General features: G+C 32.4%; 1 protein-coding gene across 1 annotated transcript in view; it reads right to left on the bottom strand.

Moving 5' to 3' along the window:
* LOC108904214 (cytochrome b5 reductase 4) overlaps window positions 1-27,328 on the bottom strand; it is a 250,397-nt gene that overhangs the window by 2,636 nt on the left and 220,433 nt on the right. The window contains exons 2-6 of the mRNA XM_018706676.2: window positions 16,408-16,523; window positions 15,947-16,108; window positions 6,330-7,152; window positions 1,702-2,002; window positions 1,550-1,639 (exon numbers count right to left, since the gene is read on the bottom strand). Coding sequence (XP_018562192.1) covers window positions 1,550-1,639; window positions 1,702-2,002; window positions 6,330-7,152; window positions 15,947-16,108; window positions 16,408-16,523 — 1,492 coding nt within the window. The remainder of the gene's footprint in view (window positions 1-1,549; window positions 1,640-1,701; window positions 2,003-6,329; window positions 7,153-15,946; window positions 16,109-16,407; window positions 16,524-27,328) is intronic.

The following is a 27,328-nucleotide window of genomic DNA, read 5'->3' as shown; positions in this document are numbered from 1 at the left end:
TAGAATTCCGGGATATTAAGTGCCCGGAGAGTCTTTAAATGGCGCCGCAGGCGAAATATTTTAAAATTTTCAAGGTCACGCGTTCTCCTGGCACTTCTGAATTTCAAGGAACAATCCATTTATACAAAAATTCAGATTTTCACAAGAACGATTTTTGAAATTGATACTTTTTGAAATATCTATTCACGAATTACTTACTGACGGTATAAATAAATTTGAATAAACTAAATATATTTTATTAAATTATTGAATAAAAAAATCAATTGTGAAGTTTACCAACGATTCAACGAATTTTAATTTTCCTCGCCATGTTATGATTTTTTCTTTTTTTTTTTTTATATATATATGTACATATTATATTCCGGGAGTTATACGTGCAAATCCGAAATCTGGGACCATACAGCTAATTCTCGGCACAATCACAGAAAATCCCGGTCATACCCATGTGGCTAGATGTTCTTTTAATATGTCGTCAAGATCTGCACTAAAATTTACGAGTCTACGAAACACATCAGGGTTCTCCGAATTTTCTGTCTTGACGTGTCCGCGAAGTGCTAATTCGAAAGTTCCGCCAAATTTTATGCAATCTACGATTTTAGATAATACATAACGATTTTTCGTTACCTGTTCATTGTGTTTCCGTATATTATCCCAATATGCAGAATCTAACTGACTTCTTATGTTTATTTTACCTAATGACTTAAATTACTTAAATCTTTTACACTGTATATTGTCCATGCTTGATACCCACCGAAAAGTAAGCACGGAAAACTAAACAGTGTATTTTTTAAATCACACCCGTACACCCGTTCTGCTTTTGTGTATACATTATTGTTAAATTGTCTTTTATAACTTTTACTTCGGCTTGTTCCACCAACTTCAAAATTTAATTGTGGTGTTGGCCCACCTAATTCTTTTATTTTTAGTTTATCTCATAAGGCAGAGAACCAAATAGTTTTTTTTTTTAAACGAAACGCTATTCATTTTAATAACTATAATATCCGTAGACGCCTAAATGAAAATATTCACACGTGCCGCTCGCAGAAATAAACCACCACATACCACGTACGAAATATTACTGCATTTGTGCATTTGCTGTAGCAGTGGCTGTCGTTGTTGCAGCCACATAAGCCCATATAAAAGTGTACTGGGTCACGTGCCTGATTAGCCGATAGAAACGAAGGATGCATCTAATTGTTCGCTGTGCACACATTTTGTATATGAGGTTGCATATATTAAGGAGCGTAGCTCGCGTCGTAATAAATAATAATATAAGCTAAGCTCCTAGATTTATTTTAACGCGGGTACATTTGGATTCTTTAAATATTTTGTTGATATTTAATATGATCAAATACATAAAATTTTATGTGTTCTGCAACTCCGCAACTCTTATGTTTCCAAATTTCAAGTTAAAATTAAAAATGCAGACTTGATTTAATGATTTCATTTCCTTCACAGTTGAAGGAGTCAGTTTATTACGTGATTTTACCCAGAACCAAAAACAGAATAAAGTGAATAAAAATTAAAGTATTAAATATACTTCACTCACCTGTCGTCTATTTCCACAAAGTTCTGAAATTGTTCTCGAAACGGAATGTCTTCCTCCCTCCTGTTAAAGAAGAGTAGTCTAGCAAATTGGCTGAAAAAAGTTTTAAAAAAGTGCAAATGACGTAAATTCCGAAACGGGCCATTAGTACTTACCATTTTTTCACTCGTCTCTCTAACAGGAATTGTATAATCGACAACATGGGCGTTATTCCAGTACCGGCCGCCAATAAAAGGTAGGTTTCCCTCTTACGCAACAGCTGCAAGTCAAAGTCGCCTATGGGTTTGGTGATGTGGATGACGTCGTTCTGCTCGCTGTTCGTCAGGAACCTACTGACATTTCCGTTCTCGTACCTCTTGATCATGAGACACAGGCAGTCGGTGATGGGGCCCTGTGTCGCAAACTGGGTGAAGAATGTTTTGGGGATGGGTGTATAACTCCTGGACATTTCCTGACCTGGAGAATGAAAAATCAATGTTGTTTTTTTTTAAGTGGAAAAAGGGCGTAGGTCCGAAATTTAATGTTTTAAGCTGGTCAATACAAAATAGTTTGATCAAATAGTTCAAATTAGATTTTTACGTGCCAAGATTTAGTTCAGTAAACAAAGACAAGTAAAAATTAATAAAAATTCCGTAGAATTGGATGACCTAGTTTACCCCAGCTAAATGTTAGGGCTTCATTTCCAAAATAACGTCCAAAGTTCGTAAAAAACACTTTTTTTCATTAAAAAAACTAATCATTTTAGAAAAAAATGTTTGACAAAAATCGTAGAACTTTTTATAAAAAAAATGTTCAACCAAGCCCAATGTCAATTATTGATAAACAAATGTATTAGTGACTGCAAAAAAGCGGCTAAAAATCGTATTTTTTATCAAACATCTTTAAAACGAAAAAAGATTTTTTTACGAATCTTTCAGAATATGTACACCTTGGCCAGTAGAGTAAGTGCATTTTTGTAAAATTGCAAAATATTTTGTAGTTTTTCAAAAAAACATTTTTTTTTCAATTTTAATTAAATCATACAGTAATGCATTTACGTGACCCATCTTGGACTTAAAATTTTCTCTAATTGTAAGAGTTACAACTTTCCTGTGCAAATTGGGCACGTGATGCAAAATAATTGGAAATATGCGAAAAATTTACTCAAACTTGATTTATTTTTTCAGGTAGAAAAATGTAGTGTGTAATCTTTTTGTTATAGTCCAGGGAATCAAGGGTTTCCCCTCCGATAGAACCGATTGACGTGAAACTTGGACTGGAAGTAAAAAATAAAAAAAATGCTCAAGAAACAAAAGTTATATAGTGCCGATGAGCGTTTTTGCCCAGGGGATGAAAGCCACTCCTTCTAGGGGGTGAAAAATAAAATATTGAAAATAACCCCAGGAATCAGCAATCAATTTTTAAAAAAGTATCTTATGAACATTTTTCGATGTCAATATTTTTTGAGTTTTTGGTGATTGAAAATGTACAATTTTTATTGCAATACGTTTTCCAGTAGTTTTTCTCGAATAACTCGAAAATTCTATGAAAAAAAAAAATCATCACGAAAAAATGAAGCTTATAGAAAAAGAAAAAAATTTAGTTTTTTTTTTCATTTATGCAGGTGCAATAGCTGCTGAGATACGGCTGCTTGAAGATATTTTCATATCCGCCAGAAACTAATTTGGAAGCATTTAACGTAAAATAACTAAAAAAAATTCTATTTTCAAGAAAAATGACTTAAAGTACTTTAAAAAATCTTTGTCATTAGCATAAAAATTAACAGTTATGATCAAAATAAAACTAATTTGCTTTTTCGAAAAAAAATCAGCACAGAAACTGCTGAATTTTTCACAAGATTTAAAATTAAAGGCAATTCTTCTACAATTTACATTTTTTTATGTGCTAACAATATATTATACAAATATAAGCGGTTCATAATGCATATTTTTGAAAATATTACGTTTTGATTGAAAAAAATTTTTAATTCCAAAAAAAATAACACACTTTTGAAAATAACTAAAAATAAAATAAAAAAGATAAAAAATATTCAAGAATAGAAAAGTTTAGATTTTTTTTCACAGAATATTTTGTTTTTTTTATTTGTGTAGGATAAAAATTAACAGAGATGTTGCTGTTAGACGTTTGCAGTTGAGGACGAAGGTTATGTTTTTCATATCCCTGGCCAAGAAATAGTCTTTCTGGCGTATTTAGGTACTGAAATCTTGAAAAGTAAAACGTGTAGAACAAAAGTAAGCACAAAAATAAAATCCTTCATTATAATTCATTTTAAATAATTTGTCATTTTTTTTTATTTTATCATTGGGGGTGGTTTTTAAGGGTTTAAAACAATGCGATAAATTATAAACTGTATTATAAACAGGTAAAAGAATTTAATTTATCCTGTTTGTACTATCAAATCATTTTAAACTGTTAAAAACTATTTTTTTTAATATTTTGTTTGTTTTTTTAGGGTTGAAATATTGTAATACATTATTTATAATACCCTAATAAATTATTGAAAAGATTATATCTATAATATATGCGCTATAAAAATATTTTAAGGTCAAAGAAACTATTAATTTTATATTTTTATCATTAAAGGTGGTTTTTAAGGGTTGAAACTTTATAAAAATAACGTAAATTATAACCCGCACTATAAAGCAATATTTATTCTATATAACGAGCGTTCAAATAAAAACGTGGTCAAGTTGGTTCTGAAAATTTGGACGTAGGGCGTAGCGTATAGCAAATGATCTTAAACGTCATCTGTCAAAGCGCTATATCGCCGCTATCAATTTGAATATTTTCGTTTTAAAAAGCGTTTAAAATGGTGTTTTCTCAAGAACAAAAAGTGTTTATCATAGAGTCCTACTTTAGAAATGGACGCAAGATTGATGGAATATGGAAGTATTCTATTGAGGCATGTTTCATAGAATTTCAAAATCAATTTCCCGGCGTTGTTGAGTACAAAATTTTTCAAAGTGCAGTTCAGCGTTGTGTTAATGTTTTTCGTGAAACGGGCAGTGTAACAAGAAAAAAAGGAAGCGGCCGACCTAAAAAGCGGACTGAATAATTAAAAGAAAATGTCCAACAAATAATGGAAAATGCGAAAAGAACTTCTGTACGTGTTTTATCACAAATGGTGGGAGTATCAGTCGGTACCTGCCACACAGTGTTAAAAAAAGATTTGCGTTTGTTCTCCTATCGTTTAACTTGCCAGCAAGAACTTCATGAAGTTAATTTTCCGCGACGGGCTGTATTTTGTGAATGGTTTTTAAACAACTACGGTGAACTTCATAATATCACCTTTTTTTCTGATGAAGCCTGGTTTCATTTAAGTGGTTACGTAAACTCACAGAATATGAGAAAGTGGTCTTCTGAAAAACCAGATAACATTTTTGTCGAGGGCCCTCTACACGCTCAAAAAATTGGAGTTTGGTGTGCTCTCAATCGAAGGAGGATTTATGGACCTATTTTTTTTAATGGTACTCTTACTGCGCAAAGGTATAGAGAAGAAATTATCGCTCCTTTTGTTAACCAACTGGAAGAAAACGAAATTACAAACTTTAACTTTCAACAAGATGGCGCAAGGGCACATACGGCAGGCGAGACGATGAATATGTTGAGGGAAGTTTTCCAAAATCGACAAAAAAGTCTCAATGCTGAACATGAATTTCCACCGAGGTCATGTGATATTACGCCGTGTGATTTCTTTTTGTGACTTTACCTTAAAAACACTATTTTTGAACTGCCTATTCCTGATTTAAACCATCTGCAGGCTCGACTTATAGACAAGAGTCGTGAAATTAACAATACCCCGAGCATCTTAGAAAATGTCTTTAATTCTTTGAGGAACAGGTGTGAAAAGTGCTTGGAACAAGGAGGGGGACACTTTCAGCAGCTGCTTTAATTTATTGTTATAACAAGGAGGGGGACACTTTCCGCAGCTCCTTTAATTGTTTGTTATTGTTATCACGATTATTCTTTAAAATAAAGTTATATAGTCATTAACGTTATTGAAACTGACAGCTGCTATACAGCTCGTTGAGAAATGAGGTTAAGTTGGTCGCTATAAGCTACTCCCTACGTCCAATGTGTCAGAGCCAACTTCGACCACGTTTTTATTTGAACGCTCGTTATTAAGATATGATTTTAGTCTATACAACACCTATTTTTATATTTATTCAGTGTTTTAGCATAAGGGGTGGTTTTCATCTCCTGAAAATAAGAAGCGCATATCAAGCATATATAACTTTTCATCTACAGGGTGAAATAAGCTTAATTCCAAATTTTCATAAAAATCGGATCTATCCGAAAGTATTCGGAGGTTTCACCTTACTTTTCTAGTTGTTCCCTGGACTATTATCGTCGAAATTTAATCGGAATGGCATATTTTCCATTTGAAAACTGACACTTTTTCTCGAATTTAAAAAAAAGTTGTCCTACGACTAACAGGAGCCGAGAAAGATTTTTTTTCTTTCAAAAACTCAAAGTTTGGGTAGATTTTTCGCATATTTCCAATTAATTTGTAATACGCGCACAATTTGCACAGGAAAGTACAACTCTTGGAGAAAATGTTAAGCCCAAGAAGGGTCACCTAAGTGCATCACTGTATGATTTATTGAAACTCGAAAAAAATGTTTTTCGCACTTTTAGGTTAGGGTGTCTCGAAAACTTGACGCGATGATGGAGCAAACTTTGGGAAAAAGTATGCCTGCTGGTTTCCGCATTAAAATTTCGTCGGTCTGTGTTATGATTATGGCCTAGAAACGGGTACAGTAAAATAACTCAAATTACTCACCCTCCACGTTTCCAAACGCCCTCACGTGCCTCCCTATGGGGACCACCACCCTCGCGCCGTCGGTTCGCTCCAGCCTAACAAGGAAGGTGTTGTGGGTCACCTGCTTCTTTTCGCTAAAAACGAAATTACACTTAGCACAACAGTTAATGGTGGTGCCGACCGGTTTACACTCCTGCCGCAGCACCCCGACGTCGTCCCAGATCTTCCACTCGGTCTTCTCGAATTCCAACTCGATCTTGCCCGTCTCGAAGGACACGTGAATGGTGCAGGGCCAGTTCACTTTGTCGTGGAACACTATCTCGTTGGTGAAGATCGTGTCGTCGTAGATGAGGGTTACCACTAAAGTCCGCTCGTAATCCGGGGGCAAAACTTCCACCAGGGGGTTGGAGAAGGACTTGGTGTAGAACATCAGATTGATCCAGCGCGTCCTCTGGATCCAGTCGAAGCGCGGGAGTACCGGACCGTCATCTGGTTGGTCCTCCTTGGGTTCGGGATCCACTTTCGGAGGGTACTTTTCCAGAAATTTTATTCTCGGCTTTCTGAATTCGGGAGAGTTTATCGGCAGAGTGAATTTCTGAGGTACGTGTTCTTCCTTCTGCCACGGTTCTTCTTTATTCGGTAGATCCTGTGGCCTTGCTAGAGGACTCTTCTTGGGAGGCTCCCAAGTTTTGATGGAGGGTTTTTTGTTGGAATCGTTTTCGAATGTCGGGCTTGTTCTGCTTCCGAAGAAGAGGGCTTCAACGTCCGCGCCGGGTTCGAAGGCTACAAGCCTCCCCACGTAGCATTTCTGTAGGATCTGTTCGTAGTTTACCCAAGGGTGGATCTGGAAAATGGTGAATATCAGGACGAGAGCAGTGAGGATTCGGTGTTGTGACGCGTATGGGAACTGTCGCTGTCAATTTAAATTTCTACATCCATTGCACGTACTTAAATATATTTGAATGATACTGCTAGTGCTTGTATATTATGTCTTATGCAATGTGTAGGGCTAGATTTTAATAAAAGCTCGAAAAACAATGTCAATAGTTATGTTTTATTTACATGTATGCTATTGATTATGTCATATGGTATGGAACTACAACGTTGATGGGTTTTTATTGCATGAATCGTTCAAATGGTTATTTAGAATGAAAAAACCGCGGAGTGCTATTAAATTAGAGGGTGGAAATTGGAGATAGGGGTGAAATTGCAACCCTTACGGTTTTTTGAGTATTGCATAGAAAAAATTTTGTAGAAAATAGCTTATTTAAAAAATTTAAATAATTTATTTACTGTAAAATATATTAAAAACAATTTAACAAAAAAATTCAATTTTTTATTTTTTTTACTTTTATGCAAATAACTTTTTTCTGAGCAGAGATTAATATGGCCATTGTTTCATGGAAAAGGTATATAAAATTTCCTACAAAATGATGTGCTATAAAAGTTTTTTCGATGATATTGGACTGAGTTATGGTCGTTCAAACTTTGCCATTTTTTTTTCGGTTTTTACTGAATTTATGACAATATTGTTTTAATACTTATTTTTGAGTACGTAATTAATTTTTATTTAATAAAGACGTATGTTAAATTAATTTATCAATACCTAATAAATAAAAGTTATATGGTTTTATATACATATAGGTATATGAAACAAATTAATAACTACTTTTTCTTAAAAATTGCTTTTTTGTGAATATAAAAAATATTTAATGCAAAGATTTTAAATAATAAAATTATTTTATGTAAAAAACATTTTATTAAACTTAAATTAAATTTTTTACATTTCATAATTTTAATTATCATATTTCTTCAATAATATTATCAAACTGCATATCAATTTCTTTGTCGACTTCTTGAAGAACATCGTCTTCTGATACCTCTCTGTTTGTTGAGCATTGTCACAATTATTGACAATACGTATATTTTAATTGAACAAATAGATATTTTTATAAATTATATTTGTTAATTTGTTAAATAAAAAATAAAAACTATACACGTTCGTATAACTTTTATTTATTATTGATAAATTAATTTAACATGTCTTTATTGATTAAAAATCAATTGCATATTCAAAATAAAGTATTAAATCAATATTGTCATAAATTCAGTAAAAACCGAAAAAAATGGCAAAGTTTGAACGACCATAACAGTCCATTTTCATCGAAAAAACTCTTATAATCTTATAACCCGTCATTTTGTAGGAAATTTATATACTTTTTTTTCTATGAACCAATCCCTATACCTATTTCTGCTCAAAAAAACGTTATTTGCATAAAAGTAAAAAAAAAACAAAAAATTGAATTTTTTACATTTTTTTATTAAATTGTTTTTAATATATATTTTGCAGTAAATAAATTTTTTAAATAAGCTATTTCGATAGAAAATCTCATTATCTACAAAATTTTTCCCATGCAATACCCTCAAATTTCGCTGCGTTTTCGAGATTAAAAGTGGGAAGGTTGAATTCGTGAGAGTTCCTGGGTCTCTAAGTATGCCTAAATTTATTATGGGTTTTGGACTCTTAACTATGAACGGTGCATTCTACAAGTCCATCTTAAAAAAGTTCAACGTCCGAGGAAAATGCGGTGTGTCGGCAAAACAATGTTGTCACACTCATATCCAGCAGTAGGTAAACTTAGTCGCACGCATATAACACGAAAATAAACCCAATTTGGAAACTGATAATTCTAGAAATTAAAGTATGCTATAACCTATCCCACTAAACACGAAACATAAATGAAACGTTGCAAATGTTAGAAATAATGCAATAAAACTCGGAAATGTTGTAAAACATTATAATTAAATTAACTTCGAATAGTAAGTATTTTACATGTTACGTAGTTGGTGTATATCTAATGAATGCCTCTGCCTCAAGGCGGTCCTTATTCCGCTCTAGCCAGAATGTTTATCTTTTCTTCCCCCTTCACTTTGGGTCCCGCACACTTAGGCGTCTAGATGACTCTCGGTGTTTACGTCCGAGATTGGGCATCAGTCATCACTTTCCGACACAAATGAGATGTTTTACTGAACATTTGAAACATTAACTAGAAACGTTTCTGTTTCATTACAGAAATGTAGCACTTGAAAACTTATTTAGTGAAACATAGCCGAAACGTTCCAATTTAGGAGAGTTTGAAACATTACTCGAAACATTCCCTTTCGATCTCGAAAACATAACAGACGAACAACCCTTTGCTATTATTGCTTATCTTATGGAACATTCGGCATTAGTTGAATTTTGCTCTCAATCCGCAATCCTTCTCAAGCGTTAGTTCATTTGCCTTTGTTATATAGACATAATTAGAAAAAAAAATGTGGTAGCATATTTATAACACAAGTCTAGAAAAAGTGTATGTTCGTGACTTGCGTAGACTGCGCGTAACAGCCCGAGTTTATTTGTTTCCCGTGTGTCGTTTCAATTCGTATTATGTTAGGTTAGGTTTGCGGTTTGTCAGTTTCAGTGATGTTCTTGCTAGTACAATTGTACTAGATCTAGTACATTTTTATATAAAAAAGTACACTAGTACTCCACTCTAAAATCTAGTACACTTTCACCTTACATAAAGGATGTCCTCGGTCTCACCATGAATAATTAAAATTAAATATCGTAGTCTGCTATAAGCTAAAAAGGTGATGACAATCGCGCTCGCGCATTATAAAAATACCAATGTACCTACTACTTATAGATTGACAACTCGGACCTAACGCATCCGTTTTCTTATGTTCTGTGTCACTGGATCTCTTACTCTGTAGTCTGTGATACCATGATTGACTTTAGGTTTACGTTTAAGGTTATTGTGTTCTATTGTTTATTGTTCAGTGACTGTCCGCAAGGCAAGTTAATTCAGTTCAAGAAATTCGTCATTTTTAATGTAAGGCTTAATTTAATTATCCTAGCGTCCACCTCATCATGGATCGGTAAATAAGTGATATTTTATAGTTGTAGGTTTATTGATTTAGGTTTAAACTCTGTTTTATAGATTTGTTACAAAAAAACCAAGATTGGACACAAATTTAAGTGAAAAAGAAAATGAAAACATAGGAAATAATGAATCAGATGGGGAAAATAACACAAAAATCGTACAGAAAAAAAGGATTTATGCCCAAAAATTCAGAGTTCAGTGGAAAAAGGAGTTTAAGTGGGCAGAACCCAATAACAATGACACTGGTGATGGTCATGGTGTGAAGTGCCGGGCTTGCCAAACAACAATTATGGGAAGCGTTTTTCATCTCAAACGACACGAAAACAGCAAAATACACATAGAAAAGTTTAAAGCTGCATCGTCTACTCCATCAGTGGCAAAAGTTTTAAAAGACACCCAAGAAAACAGTCTGGACCAAAAAGTAAGGGAAGCTGAGCTTAAACTTGCTATGTTTCTAGCAGAACATAACCTTTCTTTTAATTTGATGGATCATCTTCCTCAACTAATTGCTTCAGTCTGTCCAGATTCCAAAATTGCTTTACAATTGAAAATGAAAAGAAAGAAAGCCACTCAAATGCTTAAAATGTTGATAGGTCCATCAAATAAGGATAATCTTATAGGTGATCTAAGAGAAAATTATTTTTCTTTGATATTAGATGAAACGACGGATATTAGCACATCAAAATGTCTCGCTGTTCTTGTCAGGTATTATAAAAATGACAAAATATTGGACAGATTTTTTGCTTTAGTGGAAGTTGAAAATTCCACAGCTAATGGCTTGTTCCAAGCGATAAAACAAATATTAATTGAATGTAATATTCCATTCAAACATATTATTGGCTTTGGTGCTGATACATGTAGTGTAATGATGGGAAATAAAAACGGTTTAAAAGCACTTTTTGAAAACATAAATCCACATATTGTTACAATAGGTTGTACATGCCATTCGTTTCACCTCTGTGCCTGTAACGCATGTGAAAAATTGCCCAGAAATGTTGAACAATTTAGCAGAGATATTTACAATTACTTTTGTAATAGCAGTAAACGCTGCATGGAATTCAAAGAATGTGAGGTGTTTGCAAATGAGAAACCACATAAAATTCTGCGACCGAGTCAAACTCGTTGGCTTTCGTTGCAACTTGTAGTCAACCGTATCCTTGAACATTGAACATCATTAGAATTATTTTTTACAAGAGCCGCTTTAGAAGATCATATTACATCAGCTCATAATATTTTAGGAGCTTTAAAAAATCCTGTGTATAAATTATATTTTTATTTTCTTTCATATATACTAGACATCATTAATAGGTTGAATCTTGAATTTCAATCCGAATCACCAAAAATTCATGTTTTATTAAAAAGAGTGACTAGTTTGTATAAATTAATTTTAAAATCTTTTATAAAATATCCTTTCATACAAGTATCTGATATTGGTAAAGTTACTATTACTGATCCTGAAAAATACTTACCATTAGAGAATATTTATTGTGGCCCGAAAGTAGATGTATTTATCAGACAGGTATCAAATATAGACAGCACTGAGCTCAAAAATTTTCGCTTATGAGTTCTAGATTTTTACATAGAATTATGCAAAGAAATAAAAAAAAGATTTAATTTTTCAGAACAAATTTTACAGTTTGCGTCGTACTTTGATCCTGTAGTAATTTTTTCTAATGAAGTTGCAACTATTAGTGAAATTGATAACATATTTCCTTTTCTTAACTTGAATGTGCAAGAACTAGACTTTGAGTACAGAATTTTAGGAGAAACAGAACTTAAAAAATATGCAAACAGTGATAATGTTGTCGAATTTTGGGCTAATGTTGATTGTATTAAGAATGGTATTAATAAAAAAATGTTCCCAAATATTATGCTTGTGGCAAAGTGTATAATGTCTTTACCACATTCGTCTGCTGCAGCTGAGAGAGTATTCTCTCAGCTTAATTTAATAAAAACAAAAATAAGGAATAAGTTGCTTGTGCCTACATGCGAATCTTTATTGCATGCCAAAGATATGTTGAGGGTGCAGAATAAAAAATGTTACGAATGGGTCCCTCCATCAAATATAGTTAATTATAATAAAAAAGTGGTACAAAATGTTGAAATTTTCGATAACGATAGTTTTGACATGTAGTTTTACATGTAAATACGTTGTTTTATTTATTTATTTTGCATTTGAATTGCAATAATGTTGCTTCTGAAAATAAAATTTTATTTACCTTTGATTGTTTTATTTTGAAAATATATTCGTGACAATGAGTCAGTTTTATGTGGGTGTTGAATTTTTCAACATTTTTGAGACCCTGTTGGAACATCCAATAAACGTATACAGTGTATATCTGGTTGCATAACGAACAACCCAATATCTAGTACAAATTTTAGAAAACTAGTACACTGTGATGTTAATCTAGTACTAAAACCAAATACGTCAGGAACAACACTGTCCAGCAGTTCTATATTACAACTTGACCGAATAGTGGGTTAATATTATGGCAAAAGGTCGAATAATTCGGAAGTTGGAAGCAGCTTCTTTGATTCTCAATAAGGTAGAGAAATTTTTAAATGGAAAGATTTCAGAAGTGAAAATATTGTATAATTGAATGATGCATTGTTTCTTTAGCTGTTTAGCAGCATCAACAGCAAGAGCATCTGCTACACCAGCAACAACAGGTGCAGCAGTTACAACAAAAGCAACAGTTGTAACAACAACAACAAGTACAGCAAGTAAATCAAGAGCAATAAAGTTACGATGAAATTATACTAGAAAGTGAGCATCATGTCCTGTATAATCTAATAAAAGTTCTGTTGGCTTGTGATGAGGTCTCGACAAAGCAACTATGAATATGTTCACATAATATTGACAATAGCAACAAAGTATACCTTATTTATTTCTACATATTCTTGTAATTTATATTACGTGCATTAAATTTGTATCTTTATTATCATTACTGAATTGAATAAATCATTTCCAATTAGTTGCCGTTTCTTTCCTGTTAGTAAAAAACTGATTGAAATTCAGATATCATATAAAATTTAAAGAGAGGGTACTTGTTTGATGCTGATCGATCTGTATTGGTAATTGACTACTTTTACTAAATATTTAAACATGGAAATCAATTTGCTTCATGAACAAAATGAAATTTTAAGAAGAAAAAGAAGATAGACTGACAAGTATTACTTATTTTTAATAAGAGAATAAATATTTATTTTTATTTTAGTTAGGTATGTACAAATAATTTCGATTTTTGATTCCATTACTAAAACATTGAAATCTTTGGTAGATAAACATTTTATTTTTATTTTTACAAAATATGTAAAAAAAATATAGAACATTACTAAAATATTTCTTTATAATACCTTATTAATTTTGCTCTACCTTGGAGTAAGTCATGGAACCATGTTACGTTCGAATTAAATCAATAATTTTATGCAAGTAGAATTAAATTTTTCTGCAATTTTAAAATATATACCCAGAAAACTAATCGATTTTAAACAGTTATAAAATATTTAGATTACCTATTTTTTGTGACCTTTATAATAGAGTATATTTTGTTAAAATTTACTCTTTTTGTTTCTTAGAGTAAATCTATTTCACCATCACTCAAGCTGGACAATGCGTCTAATAAGTCATCTGAATCACTTGACTCAAAATCGGACATCTGTATTAATATTTTAAAAAGTTTATTTTAAACACCGAGTTTTTTTATATTCTATTTTTTATTACCACAAGTAAAAATTCCATATTATTAATAATACAAGAATTACTATTTTTTTGAAGGGAACTTCTTGTATACAATGTGACTATTTTTTACTTACATTAAACTAAAATTGTGTCAAAGTAATTATCAAAAATATAAACCTTACTTATAGGTTAATATTGACAGGACACGTCATAAATTCCTTGAGAACTAGTTTCTTTCTACAAACACCAAATTCTTCTCATAAAGCTAATATTTTTTATTATCTATTTAGTTTAATTACAGTCCGTAATGACATATTTTCATTATTTATATAATTCAAAATAGCTTACATTATTTATTTTTAAATTTTTTACACATCACAAAAATGACATGATTGATTTATAATTCAAACTGCCGCTTTTTATCTCCCCTCTACATATGGGACATATGGAACACTAGCGCCCTCTTATTTTTGTAAGATTTTTGTTTACATGGAGTTTGGACTCCTTGTATAGTCTCCATGTTTATGACCATCCATTAAAGGGATTTGGGTTTTTTGATAGAATATAATACAAATTCCTTTGTTGATTGTTGTGACCTTTAGTTTCTTGTCGGCTGGAGTATCCACTTTCAGCAAGTAACGTCAAAACATGTCTAAGAAAAGTTATTTTAAGCAAGAATGACTGGACGAAAAACTGTGTCCAGAATGGTCTTCAATAAAAGCTGCAGTTTTAGGAGATAAAACTAGTTTTCTATGCAAAATATGCAATAAGAAAGTTACTTCGTCAAATATGGGAAGACAGGCTAAACTATCCCATATGAAATCTGAGGGGCATAAAAAGAATATTAAGATTCGAGAACAAAATTGTGGAATCTCAAATTTCTTCAGTGTTAAATTAGACCTGAATAATAGCAGCGATGAAGTGTTACCAAGTAGAAGTACTGACACCTAAAACTACATATATGGGTTTTACAAGTTTTTTCTCAAAAAACGCAAATGTTTGCAAAGCAGAAATCTATTGAGTGCTCCATTTGGTAGAGACACATGGTTCACTAAATAGCGTCAATAAAAGTATTCTTCTATATAAATTAATGTTTCCTGATTCTGATATTGCCCAAAATATGTCTCTGGGATCTACGAAAGCGTCCTATTTGTGCTGTTTTGGATTAAATGAGTATTTTAAAGAAATACTAGACCATACTTTAAAGAACATGGAACATTACGTTATATGCTTTGATGAGGCCTTAAATAAAGTGTCTCAGAAAGGACAAATGGACTTAGCAGTACGTTATTATAATGATTGCACTGATTTTGTCCAGGCCCGATACTTAACTTCTGTATTTATAAATGGCAGGCCTACATCCTAAAAGTTGAAAAAAACTGTCTGTCTAGGGATTTTCAGATTGGCTTCTTTAATTTTCACGAAACTTTTTCTTTCATAAATTAAATTAAAGTATCGAGGTATTTAAAATGTATTTAAAAAGTGATGATATTTGTATAATTTATAGTATTTTGAAATTTTTATAATGTATCACAAATATAAAATTAAAATTGAAACTGCTGTAGTTATCAAAAATTACACAGGCCAACAAGGAAAAAATTCCAGAAATCAGACACTACGTTTCCGAAGGCATTTGGCTCGCTGAATCAGAATCTGGCCTCAGAATTGATCCATCACCCTAGGTTTCCGAGATATTCTAACCTAAAAGTGCAAAAAACTCGTGCTTTTGCTATATTCAAGGTTATGTAACTTGGCGAAAAAATTTTTTTTCTCAAAACTGAAAACATCANTTTGTAATTTTAGGAGGGGCGTAACTTTTCAGGGAAGGGTTTTTTCAAAAAATTTTATACCAAAAACCCCTATTAATTTTCATCGGAGAATCGCCCCTTGAATTTTTTCGGTGTTATTTAGATACACCCTGTATAATGGAAAAATGATATTCTACTGTAGATGCAGGGGCCACTAGCACAAGTTCAATTTCGACTTCCTAAGCCCCTAAAAGAGTTTCTCTCATTATGGAATGTAACTACCTGATCGAATAGTTTGGTGGCGTCTATACCAGCGCCCTTCATGAGCTCCTGGATCCCCCCCGGGTGAAACGGCAGGTACGCCGTGACGTTGTACACCTTGCCGCGGATGGCCAGCCAAGCGTCGTACTCCTTGTTGTGCTGGGACAGCTCGTGCTTCGTTACCTGCAATATTCCGGATGCGTGAGGACGATGGAAATTTTTTCTGTTTCAGAAAACTGTACGTTTTTTATTACTCAACAACTTGAATTGATTTTGAGGGTGCATTTCGAGGAACTGTCTAATGGCTTTGCAAACCTCACAGGATAATGCAAAAAAGGCTATAGGTATACTATTTGAAAATCGATAGTACGTACATTTTTCGAGAAAATAATCATGTTCAAATAAAATCCTCGAAGTTCTTATTACGCCTTACAATTTTTCCACCCAAAAAGAAAATCCATATTCTTATTTTTTTAACTTACCGAAAGCTGGCCGGCTCTGGGTCCGACTCCGGTGAGGTCTCTCCCGGAGGACCCCAACCGGATCCAGTCCATAAGGGAATGTCCCGGTTGGAGAGAGCACTTGTTCCTTGGATTGCCTGAAACAAAATAAGCAATTATGAAAAGGAATTTTGAGATAGTTTTATTAAATAAGTGCAATAGAAAATAATTTTGTAAAAACATATAGAATTTGTATGGCCTTGCGACATGTTATTTTGAAGTTACTACAATTTTTCTAATTGAACGCATACAAAGCGCCGAATATTAAACAAATTTTGTATGTTTTTAAAAAATTTATGTTTTTTGCATGGTTTATTAAAAAATTCACAAAAGAGTTTAGCGTCCAAAAAAACATAAAAAGTAATATCAGTTTAGAACTACTTAATGGGAGACTATATAGACCGATCAAAATAACTCATTTAGAGGGAAGAAAAAAGAAAATTGTTACCTGGACTTTTATAAGTGGAAATGGTAAAGGGGCTTATAATAAACGAAAAAATAAAAATAAATACGTGGGATTTATGGCGAAAGTTGATGTCAAACAAATAAGTATCCAATACAAATGTTGTAGATCATGCAAAAATCTACAACTTTTGTAGAAGTCATTTTTTGACATAACTTCAAAATTTCCGAGAAATATGCGAAAAACAATTTTTTTTCTGACTTTTTTGTTTTTCATTTCTCATTTCCGCAAAAATATTTGACGAAACTTGGTGAAAGTATACCTTTCTCTGTCTTAAATAACCTCAAATTTTTTTAGATAAAAAAATCAAGAAGTTTCTGAGATATTGATTTTTTTGGCCTGAAACACTTTTTTTCCAAAGAAAAATTCTACTTAAAAAAATTATCGTAGTTCTGCCGGTAATCATTTTTTTTCGTTTTGACAATCATATACCTTTTGGTGAAATAAAAAAATTTGTAGTCACAGTTCAAAAACATGCTCGAAAATGCAAAAAAGTAAAAAAATTACTTGCAGCAATGAATTTTTCAGTAATTGTTGATAATTTGTTTAAATTTAAAAAAAAAATCAAAAACTGATTACACCATTCAATTGTACGGAAAAAAACAAAAAAACTGTCTCATTGTTTGACCCAAAACTATTTTTATACAGTACATATTGCTATAAACAAAAGTCGAATAGTGAATAAATAAAACGAATAATAATTTTTTTTTCCGTAGGATCGATACTCGTACTTAGCTTTTTTAAAGTTTGATGAATTCACAGATATACAGTGTGTCCAAGATAAGGATGGGATAGCATTAGGATTTAGGAAACGGTAAAAGATACGGGGTGGCTCAGATTAGAAAAAAGTTGTGTTTTTTTATACCTAACAATATGCTGTTTAGAAAGTTTTAAAATTCGGAGTAGTTCCGGTAATATCTGGAAAAACCCGAAATTTTGCTAAATTGTTTAATTTTTTTCTGGCTTTATTTGAAAACCAAAATATGTTACATATTTACAATGCCACTTTTTTCGCTCTATGCAATGGCGTCAACATCTTTGCAATCCGACGTTTCGTCTTCGAGGGTCCATCATCGGATTAATTGTTTTAAATACGTCGCTGCTATTTTTATGACAAAATCTAGTCATTTTTAATTCTGAATTAGAGGATATTACTATTGTAATCGCTTAAAAAGTTATTAGCTTCTTTTAGCTATAATTTAAATTTTTTCCTGAGTATGGGTCTGAACGCTTTCAAAACATCTATTGGATAAAGTCATAACAGTATAAAAGTCAATACCGCACAAAATATCCAACAATTGTTTACTACTGCTAGCAATACTAATTAGAAATAAAATATTTCCTAAATTCGTATTATTTTTTTATTAGGTACAAATTTTAAATTATGGATTAAAACAATTGTTGAATATTTTGCGCTGTATTGACTTTTATTCTCTCTTCTCTCTCTCTCTCTTCCAATAGATACAGGTATTTTGAAAGCTTTCAGAGCCGTACTCAGGAAAAATGTTTAATGATAGATAAACATTTTTTTAAGCGATTACAATAGTAATATCATCTACTACAGAATTAAAAATGACTAGATTTTGTCATAAAAATAGCAGCGATATATTTAAAAAAATTAATCTGATAATGGCCCGTCGAAGACGAAACGTCGGATTGCAAAAATGTTGACGCCATTGGATAGAGCGAAAAAGTGCAATTTATTTAAAATTCGTTTTCAAATAAAGCCAGAAAAAAATTAAAACGATTTTGCAAAATTTCGGGTTTTCGGATTTCGCGTCAACAGTAGACTTTGCAGTTAATACTTTGTATTACTGAAATCTCAAAACATCATGAGATAATTTATCATTTATGCATTTGTAATTCGACTTAGATGTTTAAAGTAATACTGTATAAAAATAAAGTTTTGGGTCAAACAATGAAACACATTTTTTTATTTTTTTTCCGTAGAATTGAATGGTGTAATCAGTTTCGGAATGTTTTTTAATTTAAACAAATTATCAACAATAACTGTAAAATTCATTGTTGTAAGTCATTTTTTATTTTTTTGCATTTTTGAGCATGTTTTCGAAATGTTATTACAGATTTTTTTATTTCACCAAAAAGTATATGTCAAAACGAAGAAAATGATTACCGGCAGAACTCTGTACGATGATTTTTTTAAGTAAAATTTTTCTTTGAAAAAGTGTTTCAGGCCGAAAAAAATGAATATCTCAGAAACTTCTTGATTTTTTTTATCTAAAAAAATTTGGGGTTATTTAAGACAGAGAAAGGTATACTTACACCAAGTTTCGTCAAAATTAAATTATTTTTGCGGAAATGCGAAATAAGAAACGAAAAATCAGAAAAAAATCTGTTTTTCGTATTTTTCTCGGAAATTTTGAGGTTATGTTAAAAAGTGACCTCTACAAAAGTTGTAGATTTTTGCGTGGTCTACAACTTTTGTAGTGGATACTTTTTTGTTTGACCTCGACTTTCGCCAGAAATCCCAATGATACAATTTTTTATAACATTTCAACCCCCCCCCCCCAAATCAACCCTCCGCCGCCCCTGCTCTCGCATTTATTTTATTTAGGTTTATTATAAGCCCTTTTACCATTTCCACTTATAAAAGTCCAGGTAACAATTTTTTTTCACCAAGTGTAATTTGGTTGGACTAATAGCTGTATTGCAAACTATTAAAGATATATGGTGTTTCTAACTTCAAAAAGATTGTACAGCATTTTGTTGGGAATTATCTATTTCCTGTATTCTTATGCAAAAAACAGAAATGTGAATTTTCTTTAAACCATTTGATTTTTCGATATTGTACGTAATGGTTTTTGTACGACAAAATTTGCACCTGTCATGTAGAAAAGCGAGGAAACAACTCGTTAATAAGGATTTAGCAATGAGCACAATCATACACAAACTGTAGGAAAGGAAGAATATTTGTATCTCCTCGAAGGATAATCGTGGTAATCAATTGACACGAAACAAATCCAATTCCACGGCTCCGTCGCTTGGGGGTGCCATTAATAAAAAAAAGAAGTCATTTATTACCAGGCGAAGCAGGCTTTGTCTAGCGTGTCCCTAATGATGCGCTTCTAAATGAAAAACGTGATATTGCCGTCGACACCCGGCTTCTACTACAATTAAATCCGTGTTTCCCGCCACCAGTTTTCGCATTTTTCAAAGGTGCGATGCTTTACGTCACGTGAGACTTAAGGGGACAGCTTGTTGCAGTATTAAAATGACAGGGGTGAAATTCACCAACCAATAGATGGCACTGTATAAATTTGAAAGATGTCAGAGTGGTCGAGAATTTGTAGATACTGTTTGTTCGGTTGGAAGTGTGCTTTATGATTTATTACGGTGAAATTTATTTTATTTTATCATTAAAAAAAAAGCATGCGCTCGCATAGATAAATACGGATGTTTCATTGGTAATTTTCTACAGAGTTTTTGGTCTGGAGGAAAATTAATGGAAGGAGATAAATTCAATGAGAGAAGCACTCAAGTACAGCACATATTTTTCATGATTTCCTACAATTTTCTTGTGTTTTGTACTTTTTACATAAGTTAAAACAACGCTATTGTACTAAACACTAATTACAATACAAATACAATTGCAAGGGTAGCTTCTTTGAGTCAAAATAGATGGATTTATATAAAGTTGTCTTCATGTCATTTTGGTTATACAAAAAGTTAAAGATCTTCAAGCCATTGCTACTTACTTTATTTTTTAAGATAACTCCATCATTTCTTTGAGTAGCCAATGTAGAGATCGCAGAATACCTGAAACAGTCTGTAGTTTTTGTGATTCAGGAAACCTCACTTTTTTAATTGCAAAAAAGGTATTATATAGGTACTTGTTACATGTAACAAGATGTATTGTCCCAGAAAATATAACTTTCAGTTTTGTGTCGTTGTTGTCAATTAATGAATAGCGTTTTTGATGGAACACTGCTTTAATTAAACGATCTTTTTAGATACTATATTTGTAGATAGAATCCATCTAAAAATTTTAGATAGTTGAATGTGTTTTTTTTTAGAAATGTCTGATCAGAAAAATGCATTTTTTTTATTGGCTCATTAAAACCCAATAGTGCTGTACCTCGTTGGAAAGGTATCTTCATGCTTTATCTCGTGGTGAATGCGTAATGTCATTTACCTAAATATGGAAACCTATAGATGGCGTTATTTCAAAATAATGCCGTTTTATGGATTTTATTAAAAAATTTTGAATGCAATGTTATAGTTTTTTTATATAAATGAATTCAGCACAAAAAATTGATTGATTGATTGATTGATTGAATATAGCACAAGTTTGAAATTTCTAACGAGTGTCGTTTAAATGGTATGGCCTATTTAGTTTAGGTTGTTTCACGTTTTCTTAAAAAGGTGAAGTAGCAGGATAAAACTTTTTATAGGTTAGTTTGAAGTTTCGATATCTTTTTTTGTTATCAAATTATTCGCACATTTTTTGAAATAATACCTACTTCCGAATACTCTTTAACTAAAGTATGTTTAACACTTTTGTACAATACATACAATTTGTAGGAATTTATAAGAATATTTTGAAGGACAAAAAAAATATCTACTATTTTAATCGGTTATAAGAACTTGGAACTTTGCCGGAGCAGTTAAATATCCCTTGTCGGACATTTTGCGCATTTTGTTATCGGGCAAGGAAACGCCGCTGCAAATCTCAGTCCAACCCATTAACTCCTTAATAACGGGTTCATTATCAGATTGTTCGCACCCTCTTCGCTCTCTAGGACAACGAGACGTCTTAATTAACTAAGATGTGATCAATATTCACAAATAATAGCGCCATAATTTATTGTCCTGTCGAGGACCATTATTATAGATGTTAACGATACAACTTTGACTATGGGAGTTGGATCGGCCAGGACGAGACGGCGAGTCGAATTGAGTTCTGTCAAATGTACCGGCGGCGGCGCCGGCGTCATTATTAGCACATAGCGAAAATCATTGCCGCATTATCGCTAAAAAGGACAACCGATTCTTCATTGGATACAGAAATGACAAGTGTACTCGACAACCAGTTGGTATTAACATTACAGATGTGAAAATACTTGCGAATACAAGAGCTGATTAGTTGACGGTTAATAGACATGGCGGCTGACGACGGCAGCTGAAAGTTATGTAGAAAATTACAATGAAAACAAGAAGGAAACGGCATCAATTAACCAATCCAACTCCAAACCAAATGGTCGGTAAACCTTGCATGGTTCGAATTTAAGCCGAATCCAATCCCGATCCTGGACAGGCCGTATGTATGAACCTACTGTGATGAAGCCTCAGCCAACATCGAACTATGTGGACCGTATGTAGAAGCCTTGTTTATGTATAAGTAAGTAAGTAGGTACATAAACAAGGGTACACGAGATATTTACAGTCTGTAGAGGAGAGTAGCCCCCGGTGTATCTTTGTATATATCTTAGGAGTAGAATGGCCGAATATGTGGTAACGCAGCAAAGAGCAGTAAATACTTCACAATGAGCGGCGTGGAAATTTGCTTTTCAATAAAATTCTCGGCCTTTCCTTTAAATTATGAGATTTGACAACAATGCATACCGCATTCCCCAAGTGTATAAGCGTTGCAACTAACGGGTTCAGTTACTTGAGGGCACATTAGCTAGTCCAGCAGCGAGGTATGAAAATTCTGTCACATTTTAATGGTACATCATCCCTTATCAACCCTTTAAAATGCTTCAATTGAACTCTGCTTACTGTCGATTAATGCTCTTGGTACAGTCACCCCGTGTACCAAATTTGGTTTTTCTAAGTTTAAGTATAACTGAGACATTGATTTTTTTTGAAATTTGAAACCCTATAACTTCTCAGGAGTGTAGCTTAGTATGAAGGTAAGTTGCGTTAAATCACCATAATGTGGGTTCCCTTATATGCCCCTGCTCTGTGTCGGTTCTTATGCGAAACATCCTGTATATATGACTTAAATAGAAGAATTATTATAATAATTATTTTATTAGATTGAATATCCCCCATTCAAAGTAACACGCTGTATATTTTGACACTGGGTTAGATTTATTACGTTTTTACGTTGGCTGACACGAGTTGTGTGACTTATTAAACACGCTGTTCCGTAAATCATTCCTGCAACAGGACTGCGACAATCTGTCTCGTAGGGGTCCCTAAACGTACATAATCGAACAATAGCGTGCAAAAATACAGTACCAGCGCGTCCTGCTGTTCACAGGGGACATATTCCCGCTTATTCAAACCTGCAATTCGAATCATAATTAGTACTGGACATTCACACCTATTCAGGCAGAATGGTTTCAGTCGTCGTGAGAATTAATCGGGTACATATAATATACACTATAGTGTCAATAGTGCGCAAAGATGGCGTGAAAATTGAACATCGAGAATAAATAAATAAAATATATTTCTGAATTCATCAACAAAATACAAACAGAGCCCACCTAATGTTTACCGAGCCTTAAACGAAAAGGGCAAATCTCCAGAATGTCTCCCTTCGAAACATATAATTAAATGTTAATAAACACTGCGTTTGATTCAGAATCTTTGACGTGAAATATAGGGAAAACTCAAAGGAAAATATAGTGGATGTTTGTCTTTATACTCCTTTTAGCAAGCCTTTCTTTAAAATATATTCGAGGTTTCCTCGTGGAATTTCAGTTCAAACGTGAATTCACAATGAAACTGTAAAGTTCCTGCAAGACATGCTATAATTGCTATAAAATTATTTTCGACCTCAGTAAAATTTGTACTTGAAACAGATGAAAAATGTTGGTATAAAGTGCCAAAGAATTACCCAAATCACATAATTTTAATATGTCCTATTGAAAGTACAAATATAGTGAAAACATTATAACGATAATAATGAAATTATCAATTATATTGATGGTATTTTAATAAAAAATAGTTCAAGTTTCAATAAAGACAAATATCTTAAATAATTTATATCATAATATTTATTGTACCATTCTATAGAATACTATTTTACAAATTCTGCTGCTGACTCGACGTGGAAGACATCTTCAGTGGTCAAAGAGTCAGGTGAGAAGGGTTGAAATGTCTTGAAAATTGATATTTACAAGTATTAGTATTTATACTATATTTTTTTAATTACTTTACATTTTCAATGCTCGTCTAAAAAGTTACACATTCATTCATAAATATAATGTGAACTCATCCTTGATTTTTTTCAAAACATGAAATGTTATCGTTTATTTGTGAGATACAAGAAAACCATTAAAGATTGTATTAAATGGATACAAGCTTGGCAATCGCCGTTTCTGGGTAATTTAAGACGATATTATTCGATGTCGGACATTCAAAAGGGGGTGTAAAAGAGGCAGATAACACTGCCGAATATAAACGACCGCGGTGATTGATTTAGCCACCCGGAGCCTATAACAGCATGGATGGCGCCCACGAAAAAAAAAATCACTAAATATGCATCATTATGCAGAACACGAATAAAATATTTAACTATTTATAATGGAATATCGACGGGATAATCAATCACGGCCGGCTAAGGGAGACGGCACCGAAAAAATGTATCAGCACGTAGCAGGGCTATCGGGTGGTTAAAAAACTGTCAGCCTGTTAAATGATAACAGGAATAAGGCCCCAAAAGAAATTGGCTGGAAATTGGAGTTAATATATGACGTTTTATTAGAAATTATCCTTCAAAATTATTATTTCGAAACACGTATTGGTCTGTAAAGGAAAAAATGCGCAATATGTACCGAACTGCTCACATTATCTTGTACTTTAGGAAAGACACGAGCAAACTTTTCCAGGAATAGTGTTGTCAACCGTAAAGGAACATATTTAGCATTATTTTTTTTCAAATTCATATTTAGAAAATACATCGGAAAATACACATCGTAGGTAGTTAGTTAATTAGTATAAAATTAGTTTTTTTTCAACTATTTCTCTCTCAAAATAATTAATGAAAACGGAGACAAAAACCAAACAAATTTGAACTAAGAAACCTAACAAAAAGAAGCGTTGTCACAAATTTTAATCACAAAAACGCCGGCGATTGATCAGTCATTCTGGATCTCTCGGTGTGTTGAAAATAAAATTTAACAAGAAAATTTTACACCTGTCATTTTAAGCCAATCACATATTGTAATTTCGACAGTTGCCCATGGCAACCTTCAAATTCGGAAATTTTTTTCCTCCTGCCAAGCTAGGCAAACAAAATTAATAAATGGAATTTTTTTTTGAGGCTATCACATGGTTAAAAAATAAGTACCTATCTAGAATTTTGCTATGTAACGTTTTTATTTATTTTAAAATAATAAATAGATACAAATACATAATTATTTACCAAATATTTCTTCCCAGATTTCTTCTATTAACGCTAAATGTTTTCGAAATTCTGGCTGGAACTCTTCTCTTCGCAGCGGAGAATAACGAGGAGCGTAATTATTACCTTTATCTTTCATTTCCATCAGATGTCTGTGTTTCATAAAATATATGTAATAATTTGATTAAATTTTTTTCTGCTGAGCCCTGATTTTACGTAAAAAAGATGGGATATCTTCCTCCAAAATCTTTTGAATATCTGCGAAAAGGTTTTCTTGATGCGGACTGATTCCAGTTTTTTTCAGTAAATATGGCAAATACTTTAAATTTTTATGAGACATTAGAATGTCCCCTATTTTGGCGCAAGAATTACATATACTATAAGGTTTTAAATTAGTTTTTTGGTTGTTCACTGCCATGATTTACTTGTAAACGATTAGAAGCTAGAGAAAATGACTGTCAACGTGACTTATAGCGAAGACGATTTTGACATTACAAGCATAAGCCTACTTGATTGCAGTTATGATTTTTTAAGAATCATTGATATATTGCCATAGACATAGGTTTTCCACAAAAACTTACTTTCCTTATATTTTAGTAATACTAAGTGAATTGTACTGCAAACATAAATATCTGAATTCAAAAATTAAATGCCTTTTTTATTACTAAAGTGAATGTAATGTGCTGTTTTTTATGTTTAATAAGGATCATTAATAAACTGTCATAGAGATCGCATTTCTACAAAAACTTACTTTCCTTCTATTTTAGTAATACTAAGTGAATTGTGTTGCAAAGATAAATATTTAAGTTCAAAAATTAAATGCTTTTTTTATAACTAAAGTGAAAGGAATGTGTATTTTTATGTTTTAATAAGAATCCCTACTAATATTATAAATGTGAAATTAAGTTTGTTTGTTACGCTTTCACGCGAAAACTACTTAACCGATCATCATGAAACTTTGTACACATATTCTTGGAAGTATTAGAAGTAACATAGGATACTGTTTATTAAAAAAATATTTTTTACGAAAGATTTTCTATATTTATTTATCCCTACTAATATTATAAATGTGAATGTAAGTTTGTTTGTTACGCTTTCACGCGAAAACTACTTAACCGATCATCATGAAACTTTGTACACATATTCTTGGAGGTATTAGAAGTAACATAGGATACTTTTTAATAAAAATAGTTATTTATGTATCTAGGGAATTATAAGGGCCTTAATTACCGATGGCAAAGTTTGCGTCCCGAGGGCGTCCCGCCCGAGGGACTGCAATTGCCTGAGGTTATTAAGGCTCATTAATTCCCGTGGTACATAGATAATTTTATTTCTGACCGATTTCAATAAAATATTGTTTATTTTTAAAACGGAAAAAATGTACCAATTTATTACCTTCCCAGTATATTTGAATCAGGTACCATTGATTATAAGAGTTTTGTTGTTGCTAGGTTGTTGCTATGTTACGTGTTTATAAACAGAATTGTTACTTGCTTATAAACAGTACTTTGTTATCAAGCTGTGTTTGCGTTAAAAACGTGTTTTCTACCCCAAATATAATGGAGCAGATTTTGAAAAAAGCTGAAAAAGCAAGAGAATCATTAATTCCATCGAAAAGTGAAGCCGTATACCAAAAAGAATACAAGATATATCTGGAGTGGCTGACACGGAATAATGTTATGCCAAAAGATGCCACTGAAACTGTATTACTGGCATATTTTCAAGAATTGGTAAGGAATATTCTATGTTTTTCGGTAGATTTGGTAGTAATTTTGTTTATTCGTTGCAGTCAGAAACGTATAGTCCGAATTCTTTATGGACTAAATGGTCAATGCTAAAATCGAAGGTGAATATACATGAGAAACGAGATATCGCCAAGTTCAATGAACTAGAGGCTTTTTTGAAACGGAAGAGTAAGAGTTATAAGCCGAAAAAGTCTGCTGTTTTATCTCCTAATGATGTTATCAGATTTCTAAAGAACGCTCCTAATGAAATTCATTTATTGCATAAGGTAATTTTTTTCTTATTTTCCTTTTTGTGTGTATTTATTTCCTTTTTTTGTTTTAGGTTGTTTTGATTATGGGTTATTTTGGAGGATGCAGAAGTCAGGAACTTTTGAATATGAA

This window comes from Anoplophora glabripennis, unplaced genomic scaffold (assembly GCF_000390285.2).
Source record: "Anoplophora glabripennis isolate ALB-LARVAE unplaced genomic scaffold, Agla_2.0 scaffold259, whole genome shotgun sequence".
Classification (NCBI taxonomy): domain Eukaryota; kingdom Metazoa; phylum Arthropoda; class Insecta; order Coleoptera; family Cerambycidae; genus Anoplophora; species Anoplophora glabripennis.
Note: the sequence above shows the minus strand (reverse complement) of the source record. Positions and strands in the feature narration are given on the sequence as shown.